The 21,642-nt window shown below is 43.0% G+C and overlaps 4 protein-coding genes across 9 annotated transcripts in view; 1 reads left to right on the forward strand and 3 right to left on the reverse strand.

Annotated features, from left to right (window-relative positions):
• The window catches only part of akap9 (A kinase (PRKA) anchor protein 9), a 53,573-nt gene extending 49,343 nt beyond the window's left edge, over positions 1–4,230 (forward strand). For 5 of the 6 annotated variants that reach the window (XM_035620022.2, XM_035620026.2, XM_035620023.2 and 2 more), the window contains 10 exons: positions 202–501; positions 584–816; positions 1,288–1,393; positions 1,598–1,792; positions 1,930–2,133; positions 2,277–2,509; positions 2,601–2,695; positions 2,789–2,933; positions 3,049–3,179; positions 3,684–4,230. In XM_035620022.2, coding sequence (XP_035475915.2) covers positions 202–501; positions 584–816; positions 1,288–1,393; positions 1,598–1,792; positions 1,930–2,133; positions 2,277–2,509; positions 2,601–2,695; positions 2,789–2,933; positions 3,049–3,179; positions 3,684–3,727 — 1,686 coding nt within the window. In that variant the 3' untranslated portion in view covers positions 3,728–4,230. The remainder of the gene's footprint in view (positions 1–201; positions 502–583; positions 817–1,287; positions 1,394–1,597; positions 1,793–1,929; positions 2,134–2,276; positions 2,510–2,600; positions 2,696–2,788; positions 2,934–3,048; positions 3,180–3,683) is intronic. The other variant, XM_047330010.1, reaches the window with a different exon arrangement.
• Positions 4,231–4,573: 343 nt separating this feature from the next.
• LOC118291669 (lanosterol 14-alpha demethylase) lies at positions 4,574–9,335 on the reverse strand. The gene is made up of 10 exons (XM_035620028.2): positions 9,040–9,335; positions 8,839–8,937; positions 7,758–7,934; positions 7,530–7,656; positions 7,049–7,223; positions 6,786–6,905; positions 6,490–6,685; positions 6,113–6,208; positions 5,721–5,889; positions 4,574–5,348 (listed from the first exon to the last, which is right to left on the reverse strand). The coding sequence occupies exons 1-10, from the start codon at positions 9,199–9,201 to the stop codon at positions 5,170–5,172; spliced, it is 1,500 nt and encodes a 499-aa protein (XP_035475921.1). The 5' UTR covers positions 9,202–9,335; the 3' UTR covers positions 4,574–5,169.
• A 957-nt stretch (positions 9,336–10,292) lies between these two features.
• krit1 (KRIT1 ankyrin repeat containing) lies at positions 10,293–16,618 on the reverse strand. The gene is made up of 17 exons (XM_035621330.2): positions 16,480–16,618; positions 15,130–15,301; positions 14,851–15,007; positions 14,533–14,625; positions 14,321–14,450; positions 13,986–14,232; positions 13,669–13,784; positions 13,405–13,548; positions 13,150–13,306; positions 12,620–12,727; positions 12,256–12,412; positions 12,004–12,155; positions 11,751–11,917; positions 11,520–11,607; positions 11,223–11,429; positions 10,671–10,787; positions 10,293–10,592 (listed from the first exon to the last, which is right to left on the reverse strand). The coding sequence occupies exons 2-17, from the start codon at positions 15,229–15,231 to the stop codon at positions 10,503–10,505; spliced, it is 2,232 nt and encodes a 743-aa protein (XP_035477223.2). The 5' UTR covers positions 15,232–15,301; positions 16,480–16,618; the 3' UTR covers positions 10,293–10,502.
• A 1,299-nt stretch (positions 16,619–17,917) lies between these two features.
• LOC118292409 (protein rapunzel-like) lies at positions 17,918–19,910 on the reverse strand. The gene is made up of 2 exons (XM_035621339.2): positions 19,808–19,910; positions 17,918–18,657 (listed from the first exon to the last, which is right to left on the reverse strand). The coding sequence occupies exon 2, from the start codon at positions 18,626–18,628 to the stop codon at positions 17,918–17,920; it is 711 nt and encodes a 236-aa protein (XP_035477232.1). The 5' UTR covers positions 18,629–18,657; positions 19,808–19,910.
• Between the last annotated feature and the right edge of the window lie 1,732 nt (positions 19,911–21,642).

Consider the following 21,642-nt stretch of genomic DNA (forward strand, 5'->3'; position numbering starts at 1 on the left):
GGAGTTGGAAGGACAATTCTGCCATACAACTTTTTTTTTAAACAGACACTTTTGATCCCAGCTGGATCAAATATCTTCCAGTGGTTACCACACATCAGTAAACACAACTGAAACGCGCTGTAACATTATTAAGTGTCAAACATCTACCTTTTTTAAAAAAAAAAATTATCTTAGTTTAACCTGATTCTTCTTCTTCTCTAGGTGGTGCATCTCCTCAGTCAGGTGGAGGCCCAGAAGCTTGAGGTGGTGCGAAAAGAGGAGGAGCTGACCTTGGCAGGCCAGAGGTCGAGACGGGACGAGGAGGCGCTGCAGGAGGCTCGGGCCCAGCTGGAGAACTGGGAAGCACGAATTTCAGAGACCCAGGAGCAGCTGGAGAGAGAGGGGGAGAGGAGGAAGAGCCTGGAAGAGGAGAAGGAGAGGCTGGAGGAGAGGTTGACCCGAGTCGGAGAGCAGAGAGGACCAAGGGATGGGAGCGGAGCTCAGCAGGCCGAGAGCCACGCTGTAAGAGTTACAACATCACATAATCCTCACATTTTAGTGATTATAGGAAGAATTAAAGCCATATTATTTTTTATCTAATCAGCAGGCCGTATCGAACAGAGCGTCCACCGACCTCACCAAAGACTGGGTGTTCCAGCAGAAGAGTGGAGATGTTCAGTCTGCCGGCTCCAGCCCGTCACCCCACCATGAGCTCTCTCCAACGGGTCTCACCGGTGGACCACATCACGGCTCTTGGCGCACAGTCGACAAGGTCGTGGGAAAACTCCACCTCATTTCCTCAAAGATCCGCAGCATGGCAAACAAAACTACTGGCAGGTAACAGTGGATCACATGACTACTTGAATGTGAGAATGGGTTGATTTTGTGCTTAGAATGTTTTTCAGCTTGTTGTTTTGGTTTTATGGTGCTCAACATAACTGTTTTGTTTCCTTTAAACCACTACGTAAATAAAGAGACTGGTAAAGATGAAAACCAAAAACTAAAAAGAAAGTCAATACTGGACTTAAATGTGTCTAGTATCCTTAAACACAACTCCAAATAAATACTGTAATGTTGCTTTATGTCTCCTGAACAAGGTTCACTGTGTGACCAAAAATATAGTTATTACAGGTTTAACAGATTGCAGAACAGATCAGATTGCTGATGCTGCTTAAGAACAATTTGTCCTAGTTTATATGCAGCGTAAGTTAACGTTGATGCATTGTGGTATACAGGCCTTTTCCTATGTGGCCTTATGTAAAATTTGCTTTTTTAAAATGAATGTCTATATGTTCTGAATCTTCACAGACTGACTGCAGAGGTCGACAGTGAAGAGTTGTCCTGGGTGCAGTCCAGTGTTGATGAGGTCATAACTTTGCTGCAGCAATCCCCGGGTCTACCCTCCATCCCTGAGGTAAGGAAATGTTTTTGTGAATATTTTCAGATTGTCTCTGTCCAGGATATGCACAATCAAAATCTTGTGAAAACATATTTGCAGAATTAATTTCACTCACACAAACAATGAGCCTATGATCTTCAAATTAACTGTTCATGTTTGCAAACATTTGCCGTCTGTTGTGGGCCACGCACGTTTGTGATCCGCTGTGTTTTCCCCCAGAGTGTGTCCTTGCTGGCAGGAGGCTCCTCAAGCTCCTCTAGCTCCCTGACCGAGCGGCTGCTGAGGCAGAACGCTGAGCTGACGGGCTTCGTCAGCCGCCTGACGGAGGAGAAGAACGACCTGAGGAACCACACACTGCGCTTGGAGGAGGAGCTCCGACGTTATAGACAGGCTGGACTGGGAGCAGCAGACAGTGTAAGTACATGACAGAATGAGAGTACAATCTGCTCTGAGATGTTTAATATCAACTTTATTTTTGTTTTTAGCACATTGAGCCATGCAGTAGGTGTCTGAAAATAGAATTGTTTGATTATTTTGATTTCCTCCTGCAGTTCAGCAGCCGGAAAGGGGCGTCAAAGATGGACTCGGACAGTATGCTGCTTTCCCATGAGCGGGAGGCTTGGACTCGCGAGAAGGTCCGTCTGGAGAAAGCTCTACATCTGGCTCAGTCCCAGGTGGCCCGACTCAGGGGGGAGATCAGGACGGACACGCTGCGAGAGATAACCGGACCTGAGGCTGACAATGCTGCACTGAAGGTTGGCTAATTTCTGCTAATAATCACTTAACATCAACTTCTATTAGAGGACTTGGTAGTTTGTTGAAAAAGAAAATTAGTCTGTAGAGAAAATTCTGTAAATCAATATTGAATGTTTTCTTGTCTCCTGTGTATCTCTCACAGAGGATGTATGGGAAGTACCTGAGGTCAGAAAGCTTCCGCAAAGCACTGATCTACCAGAAAAAATATCTGCTGTTACTGCTGGGCGGTTTCCAGGAGTGTGAGGAGGCCACGCTGTCGCTGCTCTCCAGGATGGGCAGCCGGCCGTCGCTCCACAGCCTGGAGTCCTTCAACCAGCGCCGCCGAGGGCTGATGCGCTTCCGCTCTGCCGTCCGGGTCTCCATCGCCCTCTCCAGGTCGGCAGCCGATAACTGATGAATGTGTAGTAACGAAGATTATGACTTTAACTGTCATTTAAATTATCATTTTTTTTCCATGTTAATGCAGAATGCGTTTCCTAGTGAAGCGATGGCATAAGGCAACAGGGATGAGCTCCACGGCCTTCTGCAGCGTGAACAAGAACGGAACAGGACAGACATCAAGTAATCAAAATATAACTTATATTTTTACTATTTCTGACGGAGGGTATCATCTGGAAGTGATGTTCAATACATTTTTCTCTTTATCTCTCGCAGGTACGGATGTGAGAGATTCACCGTATCTTCACCCGGGCAGCGTAGAGATGTACAGAGAAAAGGGAAGCGGAGGAGGAGTCTCCAGCAGCAGGGGGAGAAGTGGACGCGAGTCTCCCCGATCGGCTATCTCCTCCACCCCTCACAGGTACAACATACAACGAGGCTGCTATGAAAAACTTTTAGATGTGTTGTGATGAAATATTGGCCAGTTCTGTCACTGAAGAGGAGATTGTTGTTGTTGTTGTTTGTGTGCCGTGCAGGTTTCACGTGGCTGGAGACCACGGCGGTCTCACCTGTTCCCACCTGCAGAGCTACGACCCTGACCGCGCGCTCACCGACTACATCTCCAGACTGGAGGCGCTGCAGCGGAGGCTGGGGAGCGTGACTTCAGGTAACAGACGCAGCAGCACAGTGACTTCACACGCACTTCATGGCGACAGGGGTTGGCGCACGAATCTGATCTTTTGAAATGTCACGTATGGAAGAAATCCTGTTACTGTAATCGGGGGAAGAGGATTATAGGAAACCTACTTCCCTAGAAAACATGTTACACATAGAGATACGTCTTTTGATTTGAAATAATTAGATTAAAAATCAACTTAAACTCAGACTTCATGAGTTTAAATGAGCAGTTAACCACAACTAACTAACTGCTTGTGAAATTCAGATTCATTCAAACTCCAAAAATTAGCGACATTTTGTATCAGCAGAAGCCTTGAAATGTGTTTCAAAGGTTTTTGTCATGAAGTTTTGTGTCTATAATATTCTTAACATCGGTAAATGTTGGCTAGTTTGGTATTTTACTGTTATGCTGAGGAATGACAAGTCTTAACTTACATTTAAAACCAGCCCCATGCTTTGATGTCCAATTAACTAACTTTCATTTTCTTCGCAGGTGCTTCTTCGTATGCTCAATTGCACTTTGGCTTGAGGAGATAAGATGATGACAAGTTACTTTGGCTTGAAGAAACTCAGTTGCCTTTTTCTCGTGCTGAGCGCTCCGCTGTTTTCTATCGTTCTGGTGTGGACTGTATCTTTCCATGTGTGGACCAAAACATATTTTTTTTATTAGCGTACGTACGACATGTTGTATTCAGGCTTCTTTGTTGCCCAGCACTTGAAAAGAAAACAGCTACGTTTGTAATTGAATCTGCCTCTTTGTCGTGGATGAACTACAATCATGTATATTTGTCTAATGCTAATTTAAGACCTTGTGATTAATTTATGTTGTGTTGTATGGGTGGAGCGTTACGTAGAGAATGTGTGGGTTTACTGTTTAAAGGAGGCTGCTACTGGATATTCTACACTACACTGTGTTTTGTTTAGGGCGGACAGACGACAGAGGACATTTGTAGAGAACGTATTTTTGTAAAGCGTAGGAGCTTTTGAATTTTCTGGGTATTTTGTCAAAAACTGAAATAAAGAGGACTACATTATTTGAATGAGTGGTGCACTTTTCATTTCGTATTCACCACCTAGCTGGAAAATATTTTATTGGATCTTAATGCAAAATAAGAAGTTTTTCTACAAAGGATCACCTGTTTTTTCTTTTGAAACATACATTGTCAATTCTTCTATTGTTTCACATTGATCAGATCATAAGTCAATGTCTCTATCCACTTTTTTCATCCTTAGTTGCTGTTCAGTTTTTGAAGGGGTTTCCAGCCATTTTCATGTGAGTTTGCAAGCAGTCCAAAAATATTTCTAGTAATGAGATATTCATGTTGTGCAATATGTTTGCTATTTATTAATTTTACTGAGTTATAATGTGACAAGAAGGCAAAACTGTTTTTAAAGTTTATTTCTTAAAGAAGGCATAATAATGCAAGGACATTGTTATTCATACCACATGATCATAAATTACTTTTTCCATCTGTACAAGCTCTAGGTCGTGTCGATTGGATGCTGAGATACCACAAAAAACACCAACGAAATAAACCAAAATATATTGTTGAAAAGCACAAGCCTGTGATGAGGGAAAGCAAAGGTAGTGTTGGTACTATGTCACATTGAACACTGAACAGCACTGCCACCTGCTGGTCACACTGGTCACACTTCAAATATTTTTTTAAGAATTCACATTGTGAATATGAGCTAGTCAGAGTCACACTACAGGTGTGTTTTGCTCTGGAAACACAAGTATCTAACAATTGTTTATTATGTTGACGGACAAAAATCTGGACTCTAAATAAAGGAAAGCATAAAAGCACAAGCTTTAGGTATTTAGATGGAGCGAAGTGTGTTTCATCTAAACATTCCTCAAATCAAGTCCCAGGAAACGTGGCGATCCACTTCACACACACACTCACACACACACACACACACACACACACACACACACAGGACGTGTCTTTCCTCCGTCACTGCCTTCCTTCGGTCTCTCACTGTTTTCTCCTCTTGTATCTGATGACAGGGTTGTGAGGCGTGTGGATCATGGTGGTGTAGTTGATTGTGGGGAAATATCCATCCACCAGGTCAAAGTCGTACATGCGCAGTAAAGTGGACCAGATGGTTTTGATCTGGACGTAGGCAAAGTTCTCCCCGATGCAGCGATGGCGGCCTGAAAAACAGACAAAGAGATTATGGTTTGGATTTGGTTTGACTGGTGTGCCTCAATATTTCTTTGGCAGCATTTAATCTCAAGTTTGTCTCCCTTTAAAAGCTACAAGGAATTTCATCAAATACTGACCCTATTCTTTAAACTCTTTCAGGCACATGCAGCTTGTTTTCAGAAACACGTACGTTATTAAGCTAAAGCTAATTTTTTTAAGGGAAAATAACCAATCAGGGAAATATTTTGATATTGACAGTGCGTTGCTGACAAACGAGAGTAAACCTGAGTGAAAGCATTTTGTGTTTAAGGTACAGAGACATTGAACTCATTTAATTCATACAAAATATTCTGTTTTTAAGTGTTTATTATATTTCTCACCGGCTCCAAATGGCACGTAGGCAAACTTCTCCCCCGCAGCGGGGTTGTCGTTGAGGTAGCGCTCGGGGTCGAACTCCATCCTCTCCACCCAGGTGTCGTGCAGGCGGTGGTTGACGGTCGGCGAGACGCACACCTGGTGGCCCGCGGGGATGGTGTAGCCTGCTGCAGTCTGGGGGGGGGGGGGGGGGGGGGGGGGGGGTCATTACACACAAAATGTTGGAGGAACTTCAGACGCAGGTGGAGAATGTCCTTATGTTTGCATGCAGGAGAGGATAATCAAGCTGCTTCTCAGCAGACAACTGCTGAGAAGCAGTTGTTGATTTAGGATTCTAGGTGTAAATGATACTAATGTACAGAATATGAAATATGAATGATCATCCAGTCGGACTAACCTGAGGAGAACGAGCCATCCTCATCATGGTCATGATGGGCGGGCGCAGACGCAGGGTCTCCTTCAAACAGCGCTCCAACAAACTCAGATCCTTCAGCTGGGGGGGGGGACACCAGGACAATTCATCAGGGAGTATTAAAATTATCCTTCGTTTGTTACTGATCTCACGTCATCATGTGTAGAAAATAATTGGAGCGTGTCTAGTTTAGTTTCACTCTTGACACCCGGCCTCCTGAAATACTTTTAATAATGTTCTTTTTTCTTTGTTCTGGGAAGCGGTCGATGAGGCTTTCACCAAATATATTCCAGTAACTTCCAGTACTTGAATGTGTTTTGCTCAATGAAATGTCGAGCATCTGTATCTTGATCATGTCTTACCTGATCATAGTCGAGCGGCGGCAGGTTTTCTCCGCACACGGCCTTCTGCTCCGCGTAGCAGCGCTCCTGCAGAGCTTTGTCTCTGGACAGGAAGAAGCCCATCCAGGCGCTGGTGGTGGAGGACGTGTGCTGGCCCGCCAGGAGGAGACCAATCAGCATCCCCGCAATCTCACTGTCATTCAGGGGCCGGCCGTCTCTTTAGGGGGTTTAGAAAATGGTGCAGTTAAAGCGTTTGCCTATTTGGACGTTTTGGACTGCAGCACACAGTGAATAATGTTGGGTTTTTTTTCCATTACTTGTAGGTGGCATCGATGAGGGTCTGCAGGATGTCGTCCACTGTCTCTCCAGACTTTCTGCGTTTTTGAATCACCTTGAAGAAGATGTTCTTGATCTCTCTGTGAGCTTTGTCCCTCTTCCTAGCAAACCAAAAAAAAAACGTTATTTAAATATGTTTTACTGCTCTGATTTCTTTGCAGGGATGTCTAAATAGCTGCTTCACCCTGCGGCAGATGTGGTGTTGACCGTGTGCAGATGCCTTTCGTCCGGGGGGCCATCCTACCTGAAGCTGGGCAGGGGCAGCCAGCCGGGCAGCAGCCAGGCTTCGTGGCTGAATCCTCCGTCCAGGTCGGCGTAGAGCTGGGCCACGTGCTCGTTCAGCATGCTGCGGATCTCCCTCCCGTGGAGGCAGCTGCTGGCCGTCAGGATGATCAGCTCCGACAAGGCCTCGAACAGGTCTGATGTCAATACAACCCAAGTCAGCCACACAGGCAAACACTGAACCTGCGCACGTACCTAATATCCCTTGTTAATGGCTCCATTGGCTTCTATTTATTCTAGTTGTTCAGTAACTTAACACATGACATGCGATGACAGTTAGAGATGAAACTGACTGAACCAAAAAACTTCACTTTAGCAGATAATCTGCATAAAATGAGCTATGTTGGGTTATTACTCCAGAATATCTTTTTTAGATCTTAAAAGTCAGTTCCTATCGCTCGAACATTCGTGTTGTCAATGACGTGATCTGTCAATGATCTCACTTCTCTCTCCGCTGTCTCCCCATCTCTCAAAGTACTCGACGGTCTCTGCCTCGATGACTTTCACGTGGTCTTTGAAACGAGCAATGTTGAGTCCGGTCTTCAGCATCTTCTTCTGTTCCAGAAATAGCTGCAACATATTAAAAGAGAGTGTTTGTATTAAAGCTGATTTGATACAACAGCAAATATACAATGATTTTTAATATTTATTTTATCCGAGATAAGACTCACAGGGTTTGGCACATCGTAGGCGACTCCTTTGCCAAACACCGGGGTGGTCAGTCTGGAGTAGACGTCCTCGGCGTTCAGATCCTCGTTCTTGCTGTTGAACAGCAGCGTCGCCGCTTCGCTGCCCAGCAGGTAGGTGAACGTTTTCCCCACCATGGTGAAGCTGAACACTGGTCCGTACTGTGAGGTGAGATACGAGGGTCAATACAAAAATGTATTGTCCTAACGAATTACTAGACAATTTCACCCTTTTCTAGCCTCAAAGAACTTCGAGGTCATACGCCATGTACACGTAACTAGGGTTGATGTGGCACAAGTAGACGTTGTCGTTTAAAAAAAAAAATGCTGAACAAGGTACAAAAACGTCCGCTCAAGATTGTATGTGCACTGAAACAAAGGGCTGCAACATAAAAAAGTGTTATTTAGCTAGTTAACCTGTAAAATACTTTCTTACATTAGATGAGAGACAGTTTGGTCCATTTGTTGTTTAAAAATTATAATCTCGCAAAGCCCATTCTGACATATTAACACTGCTTGTTTTGTCCCAAAAACCTACAAACAATTTTGAACATATGTAGAGCTGCAACAGTTAATCGATTAATCAATTAGCAATCGACCGCTAAATCAATCGGCGACAATTTTGATAATCGTTTTGACGGTTCTAGTAGTTTTTATGGGGAAAAAAGTCAAAATTCTCTGATTTCAGCTTCTTAAATGTGACTATGTTCTGGTTTCTTTGCTCCTCTGTGACTGTAAACTGAATATATTTGGTGTGTGGACGAAACCAAACATCATCTTTTGGTTTTGGGAAACACGATCAACACTTTTCACAATTGTGTGACATTTTATGGACCGAACAACTAATCGATTAATCAAGGAAACAATCAACAGATGAATCTCTAGTGAAAATAATCGTTAGCTGCAGCCCTAAACACATCAGGAGACTGAGACAGCCTGCAAACACTCTCATTTGAAAAGGTGGAGCAATTCATATTTGTTCTTTTGAATAATAATAATAAAATATTTAAACAAAAATGGCTGCAGACAAATAGTTCCAGTTCTGCAGTGAATGCATGATAGTTACCTTGTCATATGCATGTTCGAGAAATTCAATGGGACTTTTCCCAAAAGCAATGGCGTGGCCCAGGAAGGGGATGCTGGAGGGGATGTAAGGTGGATGTTTCTGCAGAAGGAAAGAAACTGACAGTGATTAATTTGTCAACGTGACAACCGTGTCAAACACTCATTCTTCTCTCTCTCTCCCTGTCTCCTCGTGTTGACCTACCGGCTCGTTGCCAGGCGCCTGTTGGAGCAGCAGCTTGGACACATATCCCAGCGTGAGGGTGATGACGGAGGCCGCCAGGACCACGGAGGTCAGGTTGTCGTTCATTGTCCCGACAGTGTCCTCGAGCAGCTTACTGCTCAAGTGGTACAAGTGCATCGCCATGTTCACTCCTCCTCGGAATCAGAAAGCCCACCGCGGTGCAGAAGTAACTCACACTTCCTCTCCTCCGACGGGCCGACCGACTCTCCCCTCCGTCTGCTGTTCCTGTGTTCGCCCCAACATCTCTACCTGTCAGCGCTGGTCCTGCCCCCGCCTGACCGACGGGCACGTCCCATTGGCTGTGGGCGGCGTGTCCGTCAAGCGAGGGCCACTGTGATTGGCTGGCGCCACCTGAACCGATGTCTTGCTATATGATGTCACGCCCGCCCGGCAGGACGCGACCATCGATTTGTAAGGAAGACATTTAGCGTCAAGTTGCGTTGGCGCGGTTTTAAAGTGAAACGTTGGATAAAAGTTCTAGTCAGCCTCCACTTCGACGAACACGGTCGAACCAGCCCCCGTGTTGTTGCTGTTGACGTGTATATAATTGGTTCATGGGGCTTTAATTTGGAAATTCTACATCAGTGTTCCTTTTGATATCAATGTAAATGTGACTTATAAACGATATTGTTGTAATAAGAAATTTAAGGGACTTTCATTTTTAAAGTTATTTTTAAGAATACCATGATATTGTCTGAGAGATGGTCTACAGTCAATCTGAAGTGGACCTTTCCTACTATGATATGATGTGAAAGAAAGTAAAATGTTCATCTTCATCTAAACAAAAGCACAGTGGAGTTAAAAATCTAGATATGTTGTAAGGCTGTCAAAGAATATTTCCACATGGAAAAAATATGTAAAAAAAATATTATTTATGGACTATGTGAACATAGTTACATACAATATTGTTCCATGCATTTTTTTAAAAATTCAAACGAAGTATAATGGATACATTTCATAAATATCCTTAAAAGCCAATACAACATAACAATAATGTTCTTGATGTTATAAACTATACAATAATACTATACTGGGTTTTTTTAACCAGTGGCCCTCCTACTTGATTATTAATATGTTGTTTCTATAATATTTCATTAAGCACTCATTCATAGTGCCATTACAAAGTACTCAGTTGTATGCATGATTGCATCCTCCAAAATAATTTCCTAATAATCTAATGATATATTTATAGCTAAAATAACAATACAAGTCCATCCATAAATCAAGTCAGTTTATTAAAAACATTAAATAATCAACATATTTACATTTGCAATGAAAATATATGACCTGTCAAAATACACAATGTGAAGTGAAAGATACTGGTGAGTGAAAACGGAGGTGCTGAGAGTTAATACTGTCGATGAAAGTCGGTGAGAAAGAATCTGCACTGGGATCCTTGGCAGCTCTTGTGTCTGCAACAGTTTTCAGCCATAGGCATATTTGTCTGTTACAACTTTATCATTCGGAGTCATCTGTCCACTCAGCTTCATTAAAAGCTTCACAATAAGGCCAGCCTGTGGAGAAATAAAAAAACATCACAGCCACAACATTTTCATACTTTAAATTGTTTGATAATTTTTTCGAGCACTTGCCTGTTTTGTGTGCACAATGAAGTTCATTTTGTTGTCGCCACTGTGTATCTGGAAGTACTGGTCCGCGTGTCCGAGCTGCCACATGAACGTGCCATACTCCAAACTGATGAGAAGGGCCTATCGCATCATATAAATCGGGCACCACATATTAAATTATTGCAATCATGGACTATAAACAATATTTCAGATATTCCATCCGAAATAAAGCTTAGTAGAAGAACAGTTCAACACAATTTTCAGCTTCATAGCCTCCTTCAGACGCATTGGGCCTCATGCAAGAATATTTTCGTATTCTTATCCTAAATTTATATTTGTTCGTACGGTTGAATAGAAATGTCATGAGCCAATTTCAGAGAATTTTAGTTTAATAATCTCCTAAATCACTTGTGCACCTGACTTAAGTACAAATCCGTTCATATGAACGGTTTTTGCATGAGGCCTTATATCTAAGGTCTTAACAAATTTAAAAAATAAATAACAATATTGTGAAATAAATTCATAGTAAATAGGAAAACTTAGCATTCAGCTGAAGTTCAATGCAGGACATGATACCTTGGTCTCCATATTCATGAGGTGCAGCCCCTTTGTGTTGACCCCGACGTAGACGCGGATGACTTTGTGGTTGCTGGCACTGGCCTTGGTGTAGACCTGGCCCGTAAAGAAAGCTGCTCCGTAGGTCGGGACCTCCCAGCAGTTCTGCAGGAAGAGTCGTTGCAGGTGGTGCATCTCTTTGCTCACCCCCTCGCTGGTGCTCAGGGCCTGTCGGAGCAGGAGGGCAAAAAGGCTTTGAGTCAACTCAGGGCACTGTTGGGTGTGAAGAATTTTTACAATGAAAAAAATTGAGCATACTTTGTATTCATGAAGAATCCTGTTGGTCCAGTGGTACGCTTTGCTTTTCACTTTTGATATGGGCACAATAGATTTCAGGTTTTCCTCACTGTTGAAAATAAAACACAAAGAAATGCAGCTTTATTTTACTGAAGCCTGACGTACCAAAGACAAAACAGTTTGTTTTATCATATAATAGGGTCATCACTTTATGTATTTAAGCATAAACATAATTTGAAGGGAGTATTTTACTTGAGGAAGCCTTGCTTGTGCTTTTTGCTCTCATAGTTGCCGTATATGATCTGCAGGAGGAGGCTGGCCAGAGTGATGAGCTTGGTGTCCGGAGCGGGAAAGAAGCCCTTCAGGAGGCAGTGACGTGCCTCGTCGAAAAGGATGAGGATGGCCAGCGGATCCTCCACCTGGAACCAAAAAGAGCGAGGACTTTTACACCCAACATATACATAACATTCTGAAATGAGTAGCCTGTTGTAAAAGCGTGAGCTACCTTTTTCTCGATTTCCAGAGGCAGCCGGACGTCCCTGCGGAGAAAGAGCTGAGGTGACTCCCTCTGAGGATCCAGCACCGTCAGGTCAGTCACAATTTCCGTCCAGATCCGCAGGTGCTGCAGGGGCTTATGGTACGGCTTCAGCTGGAGGTCTGACACCGAGTACACACAGTACACAAATACCAACATTATCCTCTTACAGCACTCTGTTGTGGTCGGTTTCACAGCCAGTGGACGAACATGACGACTCACGGAGGTTCTCGGAGCAAATCCAGATGGTGAAGTACTGCTGGGTGTCCTGAGAGAGACGCATGCCCTCCATGATCTGCTGTACTGTGGTGTTGTTGCCATGCTTTAACTCCACAGAGCGATAGGAGCCATCCATGCGGTAGATGCGCACCTTCTCATACTGTGGAAAACACACACACATATAAACATCATAAACAAAAATAAGTGAAGAAGCTTAGTCCAATCTGGGAAAAAGTCAAACAGAAGCTATTAAGAAGTATGTAAACGATTAGCTGGATATGGCTGATGAATGAACACGCTGCCATCCCACTTTGTTGCCATGGTTACAATACAAACAGAGTGAATCGGTGTCTGATGTGCCACTCACAGGTCTGCTGCTGGCCTGCTGCAGAAGCTTCATCGTCTCCTCCCATTCGTTCTGCTTGTTCTCCTCGCACACTTGCAGCGGCGACCTCTTCTGCTCGTCTTCTATGTGCTGTTGGGGATTTTCAAATTAACAATTACATTAACCAATATCACACAGTCCAGAATAATAAGCATCTAATATTCAATACATAAGGCTTCAAGCAAATTATTGACTGACACTGTGTCAATACTGGCAGGAGGCCCCTTCCTTATATTTCGATATGTTTATTCTTTGCATGGGATATTTAGTTTGAACTAGATCAAATAACTTTCAAAGTGGTGGAGGTAAACAGTAACAGTTACCTGGTTTTGTTGTGTTAACCAGTTTCTACAGTGGATGTTAATGTTGCATTTAAATAAATACATATTTCCTGATGGAAACAGCAGTGCACGTCGCTGCAGTATTGACACTGTTACCATGTCAAAATTATAAAAAACATTTGATAATCGTCCACTGCAGCTTCTGCGGAACACCAGCATCATATTTCATACCCGGTCGATCTCGGAGTGCTGCAGCAAGAGCTGCACGATCTCTGCGTGGCCTCCTCTGGCAGCGAAGTGCAGCGGCGAGCTGAGCTGGCCGTTCAGCAGGTTCGGGTTACAGTTTCCTTTCTCCAGCAGCAGCTTGGTAGCCTCGACTTTACCGTGCCTGAAGGGAAGCAAAAAAAAACCGACTCATCATTCATGAGACGAACGGATACGTTCCATACCGCAGACTTTTCTCATAAAAAAGCAGGTCAGACTCACCAGCAGGCGTAGTGAATAGGGGCCCAGTGGTCACTGTCCAGCTGCTTGACTGAGAAACCGCTGTCCAGAAGCTTAGAGAGCAGCTCCGTGTCGCCTTCACAGGCACTGCGGTGGAGAGGAAAGTCGTCCACCCACTGGCGCTCCCTGCAGCGACAGTGGGGAGGTTTGTGCTGTCGTTATCGTTTTCACAGCAATTTAATCAGTTAGGTTTCATGAGAAAAGAAAACAAAAAGAAGAGCCGCAGAAGAATTAAGAACTCCTCACTTGTCTTCCGTCACACAGTTGGGGCCATGCTGCCACTTTTCCCTCTTGGGGATCTGGATCTTGGAGTAGTCCGGGGCTCCGAGCCCAAAGTATGGGTTGATGATTACTTTGTCCACCTGTACAAAAAAGGGCAATTTTTTAAAAAGCTGTTTTTTTTATTCAGCTGGGCTTGGTATCTTTACGGTATCCACACTTCCAATGTAAATATATCCTTCCAACTATTTTTCTAGTCTTTCAAGTCTCTTCTGATACAAAACAAATAAATCCACCTGACGTCCCCATACAGAAACATCTCCCTTCACAATGAAGTCTCTCACCCGGTTGGTGTACTGCAGGTCCGAGCCGTAAAGTGGGTTGAGGATGCACATGTCCGCCTTCTCCAGGGACATCATCTTGCTCTTGATCTCCAGGGCGGTGTAGCCCATGTGCAGACCCTCGTCACACAGCTTGCCCCCCTCGCTGCCGTAGGCCGGGTTGCTGACGTTGGTCTTCACCCGGTCCACGGGCGCCGGCCTGAACAGGGCGGGGATAGCGTGAGGTACGGTGTGCTGCTCTGCTAACCATCTGCGGAAGTCAAAAGGGGAACAAAATGAATCCCTCGTTCATCCTATTTACTTGCAAAAGGTAGACAATGTTTTCAACAAACACTCACTTGTCTAAGGCCAGGAGCATCTTGGAGGTGATGGAGCAGAAGTGAGCGCTGGTCTCACTGCACACCCGCATGATGTCCTGGAAACAGTAGAAGCTGGGGCTCCCGGCGCTGTACACAGGCTTGCTGTTGTCTGTTCAGAATGACTAATAATGAATATACAGCATGGAGAGTTTATATAGACAATATTGTTTCTTCTTTTTATATTTGCTCACCTTTAACACTGACGGGCACGACAAAAAGTGAGGCCTCTTTCCCTTCATTGTCTCCATCAAGAGGAAATTTCTTCATGTGCACCACACGCTTTCCTGCAAACCAAACTGTGTTTAGGACTCAGAGGTTTTACAATCCTCAGATTAGAAGGTAATGTCAATCTCTGGTTGCACGTCTCACAACTTAGAAATGTGCAGCAAGAGGTCATGAATATATTATTCCTTCACCTAAAAGGTCACGAGCTAAAACAGTTGCTGCAGCAAACTGCTGGTTTTAAATAAAGTCTGCAGGTAGGAATAGAACATAAATGTCTCACTCACCTATGAAGCCTTGATTATTAGATATCGGTCTGATTGTTTCGTCGACATAATCCAATATGGATTTGGATTTGTCTCCTCCTGCTTGGATCTTTGTCGCCAGGAGGATTTTCTTTCTCTTCTTTTCCTTCCCTTCCAAAGGCACTTCAATCAACAGGATCTTTACAGGAACCAGAGGGAATAAGCAATGTTTTCATTTATTTTGCCCCTTTTTTTCTCTGTGGCTTCTTGACTAGATCTTTAGAAGAGCAGGAGCTCGACGTTCAGACTCGGCACATTTACCTCATAGGCCTTGGCTCTGTACTCCTTCGAGCTCAGGCTGACTTGACTCTTCGGACGAATGACGGCGACAAACACATCCTCGAGGCGATCCTCGTTGCCCATCGCGCCGGCCTTTCTCCTCAGTCCCGACAAAACATCCTACACAGAGGCCAAATGCCGTGCAGAGGCATGCCTGCCGCAGAGAGAGATTACAGGTGGAGAGAAAATACTATCAAGACAAACGAGGTCACTCAACTCTCACGGGACCAATATCCCAACATGTCCATACTGTAACTTACATCACCATCCACACAGCGCAGCACCTCGGCTGCAGTATCAAATGTCAAATAATAGTTTTCAATCAGTAATAGAATATTAGTAGTTCTTGAAATATTGATGCTTCCATACGATATGTAGGCTGATATGTGTTACTGGTGTCAGAGAGAATATATCTAGAGCTCAAGCTCTTGGCTGCAGCCCGATACATATATATATAGATATATATATATATATATCTATATATATATATAGATATATATATAGATATATATCTATATATATATATATCATCAGGGTAGTTATGAATAGGTACTACTAACATTCATTTCTCATCTCACTTAGGTACAAGGGCCAGGTACCTTCACATAATAGAAGAAACAACATTTGACCATCAGTCCAAAACTCAAAGATATTCCATTTACTGTTAAATATGATAAAACGTAACATTCTAGAGAAGCTGAAACAAGCAGAAGTTTAATATTATGCTTTAAAGAACTGACATTAATTGTTTACTGTTGAATCGTTCATTTCAACGTTTTATACCTGTGGTTTATGACACTAACTAGTACATTATAGACCTAGCAACTTCAATAATGCATTATGAACACGTCATAATAGATTTTATATCTTTTAGAACACAGTGAAATACTGAAGGTTTCACCTGCGCTTCAAGTTCGACCGCAGAATTCGACTCGAAAGTGCTGTACAGAAATGTCTAAGGTAAAAACAGAAAATGAATTTAAAAGAAATAAAACGGGGAGAATAAACCAATGCCTCGGTGGAATATCTTCACCGCAAATCATTTGAAAAATTTAAATTAAAAAAGCCACAACCATCAGCTCAAAAACCAACTTGTGCAGTTCAGAGGGAGGTCACGCCCCGGAAACCAACGGCTCTTGTCTGTAAAACAGTTACATTACACTGAATCTGTCCCATTCTTTCTTTCGCACATTGAACACCACGTTGACCCGCGTCTCCTCTCCACGACCACTACGACCAACTTTCAGCCCCACGGTCGGCGGCTGCCGCCGGGGGGCCACTTCACTGTCATCCCCGCCGCTTTCTTCCGCTCGCTGAGCAGCCGAAACTCACCGCGGAGCGACGTGACTCGTCCTCGAAGTGTTCCCCGCTCTCACGGACCCGTTCACCGGGTTGAAGGTGACGCTCCGCCGCCGGGACGCCGCTCCGCCGCTCCGGAGAAACTATCCCCGGCAGCCGTGGGAGTGTGGAAGCGGCAGCAGGGACCTTCAGTGTGGGGCAGGGCTGCGGACACAAACAGAGGAATCACGTTACGTTCCAGTTCCGCGGCGCGGGTCGGAAAACAGAGAACTCTGGTGGTGAGGGGGAGTCGGTGCAACACACGGTCCCAGTGCCTGTCTACTTCCTCGTCCGGATTGTGTTTAGTTACTTTCAATAATGATATATAAGGCAAATGTATCTCGGCAGGATTGTATATGGTCTGGAAAAAGAAGCCTCAAGGAAAGAAAAGTAGAGTATATCCATGGGAAAAAAAACTGAAACTATTAAAACACAGTCATCAATATAACTCACCTATGATTGTTAGGTTGTTATATAATCATTATAATGCTTATTGATCCATCACAGTTTTTATTCTGGTAGAATGTTGTTGTTTTTGTCTTATTCCATCACTTACGTAATAGATCCAGTCCTGTGAAGGTCAAAAAATGTTTAGTATTAAAATAACAAATAATGGATTATGAAAGTCATACAAAACATATAACCTAAATAGTTACATAATCTAATGAAAACTAATTCCCTTTTACTCAGTACAGCCACTTTTCACAGTCTTCGTTTATCGCTGATTGTTTTTGGAAAAGCCAATATTATCATACATTGTATTTAATATATAATTATTTTTTTCATGATGTCTGATTTATTTAATTTCTTAACACTGTGCATGTGTACTAAAGTAGCTTTAAGTTTGGTAAAAAAAAACTGGGATCTCAGTTAGAATTATGTTGAAATATGTTCTGGAGGTTCTAAAAGTTTATGGTTGCACAATGCGAGTTTGCACTGGCAGGTCACAGATTTTTTTATTCAATAGGTGTATAAAGAGCTGTTTTTTTCTAGAAGAGGCAGGGTTGTGTGTGCTGTGTGGTGCATACACAGTATTAATACATTTTGAATTTGAGTTTTGCCCTTATAGAAGGGGCAGGCTGACTTTTTAAAGTATAAATGGTTGGTTTTTACTGTAGATAAAAAAGATTTCACAAATACACAACTTTATCAACATCAACTAATGATGTATACATTTTTTATTGAAGGGATTGTACAAAACAGCATTTATAGGTTTGCAACACTCAGCAACTAAAAAATAACAATGTCTGTACAATTAGTAAATAGCTGCAATACGAATACACAGGTGCAGCTCAAGTGCATAAATGCAAACTTTTATATTTATGTTTATATTTATAATATACTTTGTCTTTTTTTCATTGGTCCACAGCAGAGAGTACAGATAATGGTCCCTCTGTCGTTGGCTTCACATCCTCTCTTGGTTGGTCCTCGTTCAGGCCGTCTTGTCTTTGCACTGACTGAGCACCTCCTGCATCTTCTCCTGGATGTCCTCCACCCTCTTCGCCCACTTCTCCCGCACCTCATCTTCATCGTCCTCTGTAACGGCTGTGTAGCCCATGAGCGCGATGAGGCCCATGTGGAACAGGTGGGTGATGTGTGAACAGCGATGCTCCATGATCTCACGGTCGCGGTCGCAGTTTTCCAGGTACACCTTCAGCAGGGGTCTCCCAAACAGCGAGTTTGTACCCATCACACCGCGGTAGTACACGTCCAGGCTCATGTCGCTCTTGTCTCTCTCGTATATCTTCTCAAAGGTCTCCATGTAGCGCTGGGTGTTGTCCGGGTCTTTCTTCAGCTGCGCCACCATGCTGTTGAACGCCGTGTACTGGTGCTTGATGTACTCCTCGTACTTGCCGTAGGTTTCGTTCACCTCGTCGATGCGGATCTGCCTCAGGCATAGTTGGTTCTTTTGTGAGATGCTCTCCAGCTTTGAATGGATTGCCTGGAAGTCCTTGTCCAGAGCGTGGGCCTCCTCGTCTACCAGGCCCTTGCGAGCCACCCCAACCAGGGAGGATACGATGCCAAAGATGGGGTCGATGGAGGAGGCGAAAGAGGACACCTTCTCCACACAGCAAAGCACCTTGGCTGCAGTTTTCTTGATCTGTACTGCTTCGGCCATCGCTGCTGCTTTTTCTTCTCCCATGAAAGGTCCACACGAAGTGAGTCGGAAGGCTGGAGAGATTAAAAAAACATCTGTAAAAACTGAATCCATACTCTGCAGATACCTCAGCATCTGACCACAAGCTTTCTGGATATAATAAACACGAGGAAACTACTTCACAGAGAGTAACATCTTGCCTCTTCTTGCTTTACATCATGGTGAACTGTTAGGTCGCTATGACTGAAGCCCACGTCACCAGCTGCTGGATGTACTCCATATTATCAGAGGTATCATCTGACACTCTAATGTAACACACACGCACACACACACGCACACACACACACACACACACACAGAGCTTTAACATGTTAGCAGAAGAAGAAACTAGGACTTGAAGTAAATAATAGTTTTGTTATTGAAGAACCTTGCCACTATTGTTTTAATTAATAAAAAAAGACAGAAATAAGTAAAATGTCATATATCCTACTTTCCCAAAGACCAAATTTTCAGCTTTGTTTTACTATTAGTGAAAAAAATGGATTCAAGTATTCATTTAAATACATGTGATTAATCAGTGAAGTGTTTTTTTTTTAGCACTTTAGCTTAAAAATTAAAAATGAATCAGTGATCAAAATAGTGGCAGTTCCTGTAGTTCCTGGAGGATACCTGTTTTTGTTCCTCCATTATTAGGTCAAAATAATAATCTCACAATTAAGCATTCAAGTTAGAATTAAAGTTAAACAGTATTGTGTGATGTTTTTTAAAATAGTTGTTTATAGTGAATACCTAAAGTGCAGTTTGGCAGACGACCACAGATCCAAAATCCAACTGTCATTAATGTTCCTCATAGTTTTGAGCTTAATCATCCTTCTCAATGTTGTCCTGCAGAAAAAATAACTCACATAACAGTGGGGTTTGTTGTGATTCGTAGTAACACAGGAAAGACTGGAAATTGAGAAATGGCTGCAGGTCGTGACCCTTAATCTATCATCTTTAACAGTTTAATGAACGGCCAGTAGCTATTAGGCATCTTGACCTTAAACTTAAAGGATCTGATGCCGTTTTGTTTTCTGATTTCTAACCAGATACACACACATATGAATCCATAATCAGTCACTTTCTTTCATTTCATCCTTCGCCGCTGACTCAGCTATCACCCAGACTTCAAGCCGCCATCAGATCAGAGATTGCAAAGGACCGAGGCAGCAGATGTTTACTCACCAGAGATAAAACTGTCGGTATCCCTCTGTCTACAGCAGCCGTCTGACTTCCCTTCCTCTCTGGTCAACAAAAAAGGATGGCCCCTTGCTGCCAATTAAGGGGGTGAACACGAGGAAGTGACTCTGCCTGCCCTGTGCTGATTGGATGAGGGGAGTTCCTACACATGCACTGCAGCACAGACACTGAATGACAGGGCATCCTCTCCATTTGTGTTGCTTTACTTGGAAGTCTCCACACCTTCCAAACCAGTATCACTAACTATGTAACACGGAACAAATCAGGTGGAAAAAGAATTTGACACTTTATAACCGGCAAAGAAAAACTTTCAGTATTTGTATGTCTGATTTATTGAATTCTTGATTAGAATAAATAAATACAGAAAGACACGATGACATGATATGTGGAGGATAAATACACATTTTCTCCTTTATGTCAGTTGGTAAGCAGATAGATTGTCTGCAGTGCTCACAGTATTAAAAGTTTAATTTGACATTTTCAACAGAGGCATGTTCTCCCCCAGCTTCCTCTGGATGTTCTCCACACTCTTGGTCAACTTTTCCCGAATTCCGGCCTTATCATCTGTGGTAACAGCTCCGTAGGCCATCACCATGGCAATACAAGGTAAGTTAATCCATAGACCACACAGACCATAAAGTAAAATCAACCAGGAAAGACACTTTTGATGTTGAAAAATAAAATAGCCTTTATTTGTGGTTTTCTTACAACATATATTTCCAAACAGAAATGCTTCTTTTTTTAAATGAAATTTAAAATTCATACCTCATAATCATGTCTTTTGTACCTGAAGAAGTACTTGAAACTAAGCAATACTTGAAGATTTCTTACTTTGTTGTCATCTAGTGGTAATGTCAAGAATGACACCCAGCACACGCCCCTGCCCCACAACTTCAGACAACAGGATGGTGGATCACCAGCTTTAAGGACACTAAGACACTTACTGTAATTTTCAATGTATATTCTATAGAAATGTTGAAGATTGAAATGGTTTGATAAAAGTAAAGAAAAACAAATATGTCCTGGGTTTCACCTGGATTCAACTGGCCTGATTATTTATTTTTGGAAAAATAATGCAGGAATTTCTATTCTGTACACTCTGGGTATACAATCTGTATTTGCAGCTTACCAAATATTATTCCATCAGGACACGGACAAGTCTGTTTTTGTTCCCGCATAGTGATACAACAGAAATGGTAAAACATCTGCAGAATTTTCCAAGTACCATACTCTCTCTCTCTCTCTCTGACCTCTCTCTCTCTCTCTCTCTCTCTGACCTCTCTCTCTCTCTCTCTCTCTCTCTCTCTCTCTCTCTCTCTCTCTCTCTCTCTCTCTCCTAGATAACCTCTCCCTGACCTCCCGGAGATCAGGACCTCATGCTACCTCCTGTCCTATGAGGGGGTCAAACTTCACTGATTTGAATTAATACATGGCATACACATCCAGGAATATTAATTTCTGGCATATTCTTTAGTATTGATGTCAGAAATGTGGTTCTCTATTGCATTTGTTCTGACCCAGTAGGCGTTTGGCAGGAAGTTGTTGACCTTTGGGTATTTGATGTGAGCTACAGTATTTATTAAACTGTAGGTTGAGAGAAATAATGAAATACAGCAGCCTACATATTGTGGTGCTCCATACATGCTATCTATAGTTTATTATATGTATTTCATTTTATAATTTTTTTGTCTCTGCATGTACAGGTGGATTGAACCTGTGTGTCTTTCCTTTCTGCTCTTCTTCCCCTTCTTTTGTTTTGTGAATGTCTCACATCTAGAAACTAGGGCGGGGCGATATGGACCAAAAACCATATCTCGTTA

The sequence above is a fragment of the Scophthalmus maximus genome, chromosome 22 (genome assembly GCF_022379125.1).
Source record: "Scophthalmus maximus strain ysfricsl-2021 chromosome 22, ASM2237912v1, whole genome shotgun sequence".
NCBI lineage: Eukaryota > Metazoa > Chordata > Actinopteri > Pleuronectiformes > Scophthalmidae > Scophthalmus > Scophthalmus maximus.

Bases quoted from the DNA above. Each gene is read 5' to 3' on its own strand.
- LOC118291669 (XM_035620028.2), bottom strand. From the start codon at position 9,201: ATGGCGATGCACTTGTACCACTTGAGCAGTAAGCTGCTCGAGGACACT. The intron at 7,935-8,838 runs GTAACTATCATG...CTCACCTCACAG, and splicing joins TCGAACATGCATATGACAAG to TACGGACCAGTGTTCAGCTT. The intron at 7,657-7,757 runs GTGAGTCTTATC...AATATGTTGCAG, and splicing joins CCTACGATGTGCCAAACCCT to CTATTTCTGGAACAGAAGAA.
- krit1 (XM_035621330.2), bottom strand. From the start codon at position 15,231: ATGGGCAACGAGGATCGCCTCGAGGATGTGTTTGTCGCCGTCATTCGT. The intron at 12,156-12,255 runs GTGAGTCGTCAT...ACTCGGTGTCAG, and splicing joins GATTTGCTCCGAGAACCTCC to ACCTCCAGCTGAAGCCGTAC. The intron at 11,608-11,750 runs GTAAAATACTCC...TATTTTCAACAG, and splicing joins CACAAGCAAGGCTTCCTCAA to TGAGGAAAACCTGAAATCTA.
- LOC118292409 (XM_035621339.2), bottom strand. From the start codon at position 18,628: ATGGGAGAAGAAAAAGCAGCAGCGATGGCCGAAGCAGTACAGATCAAG.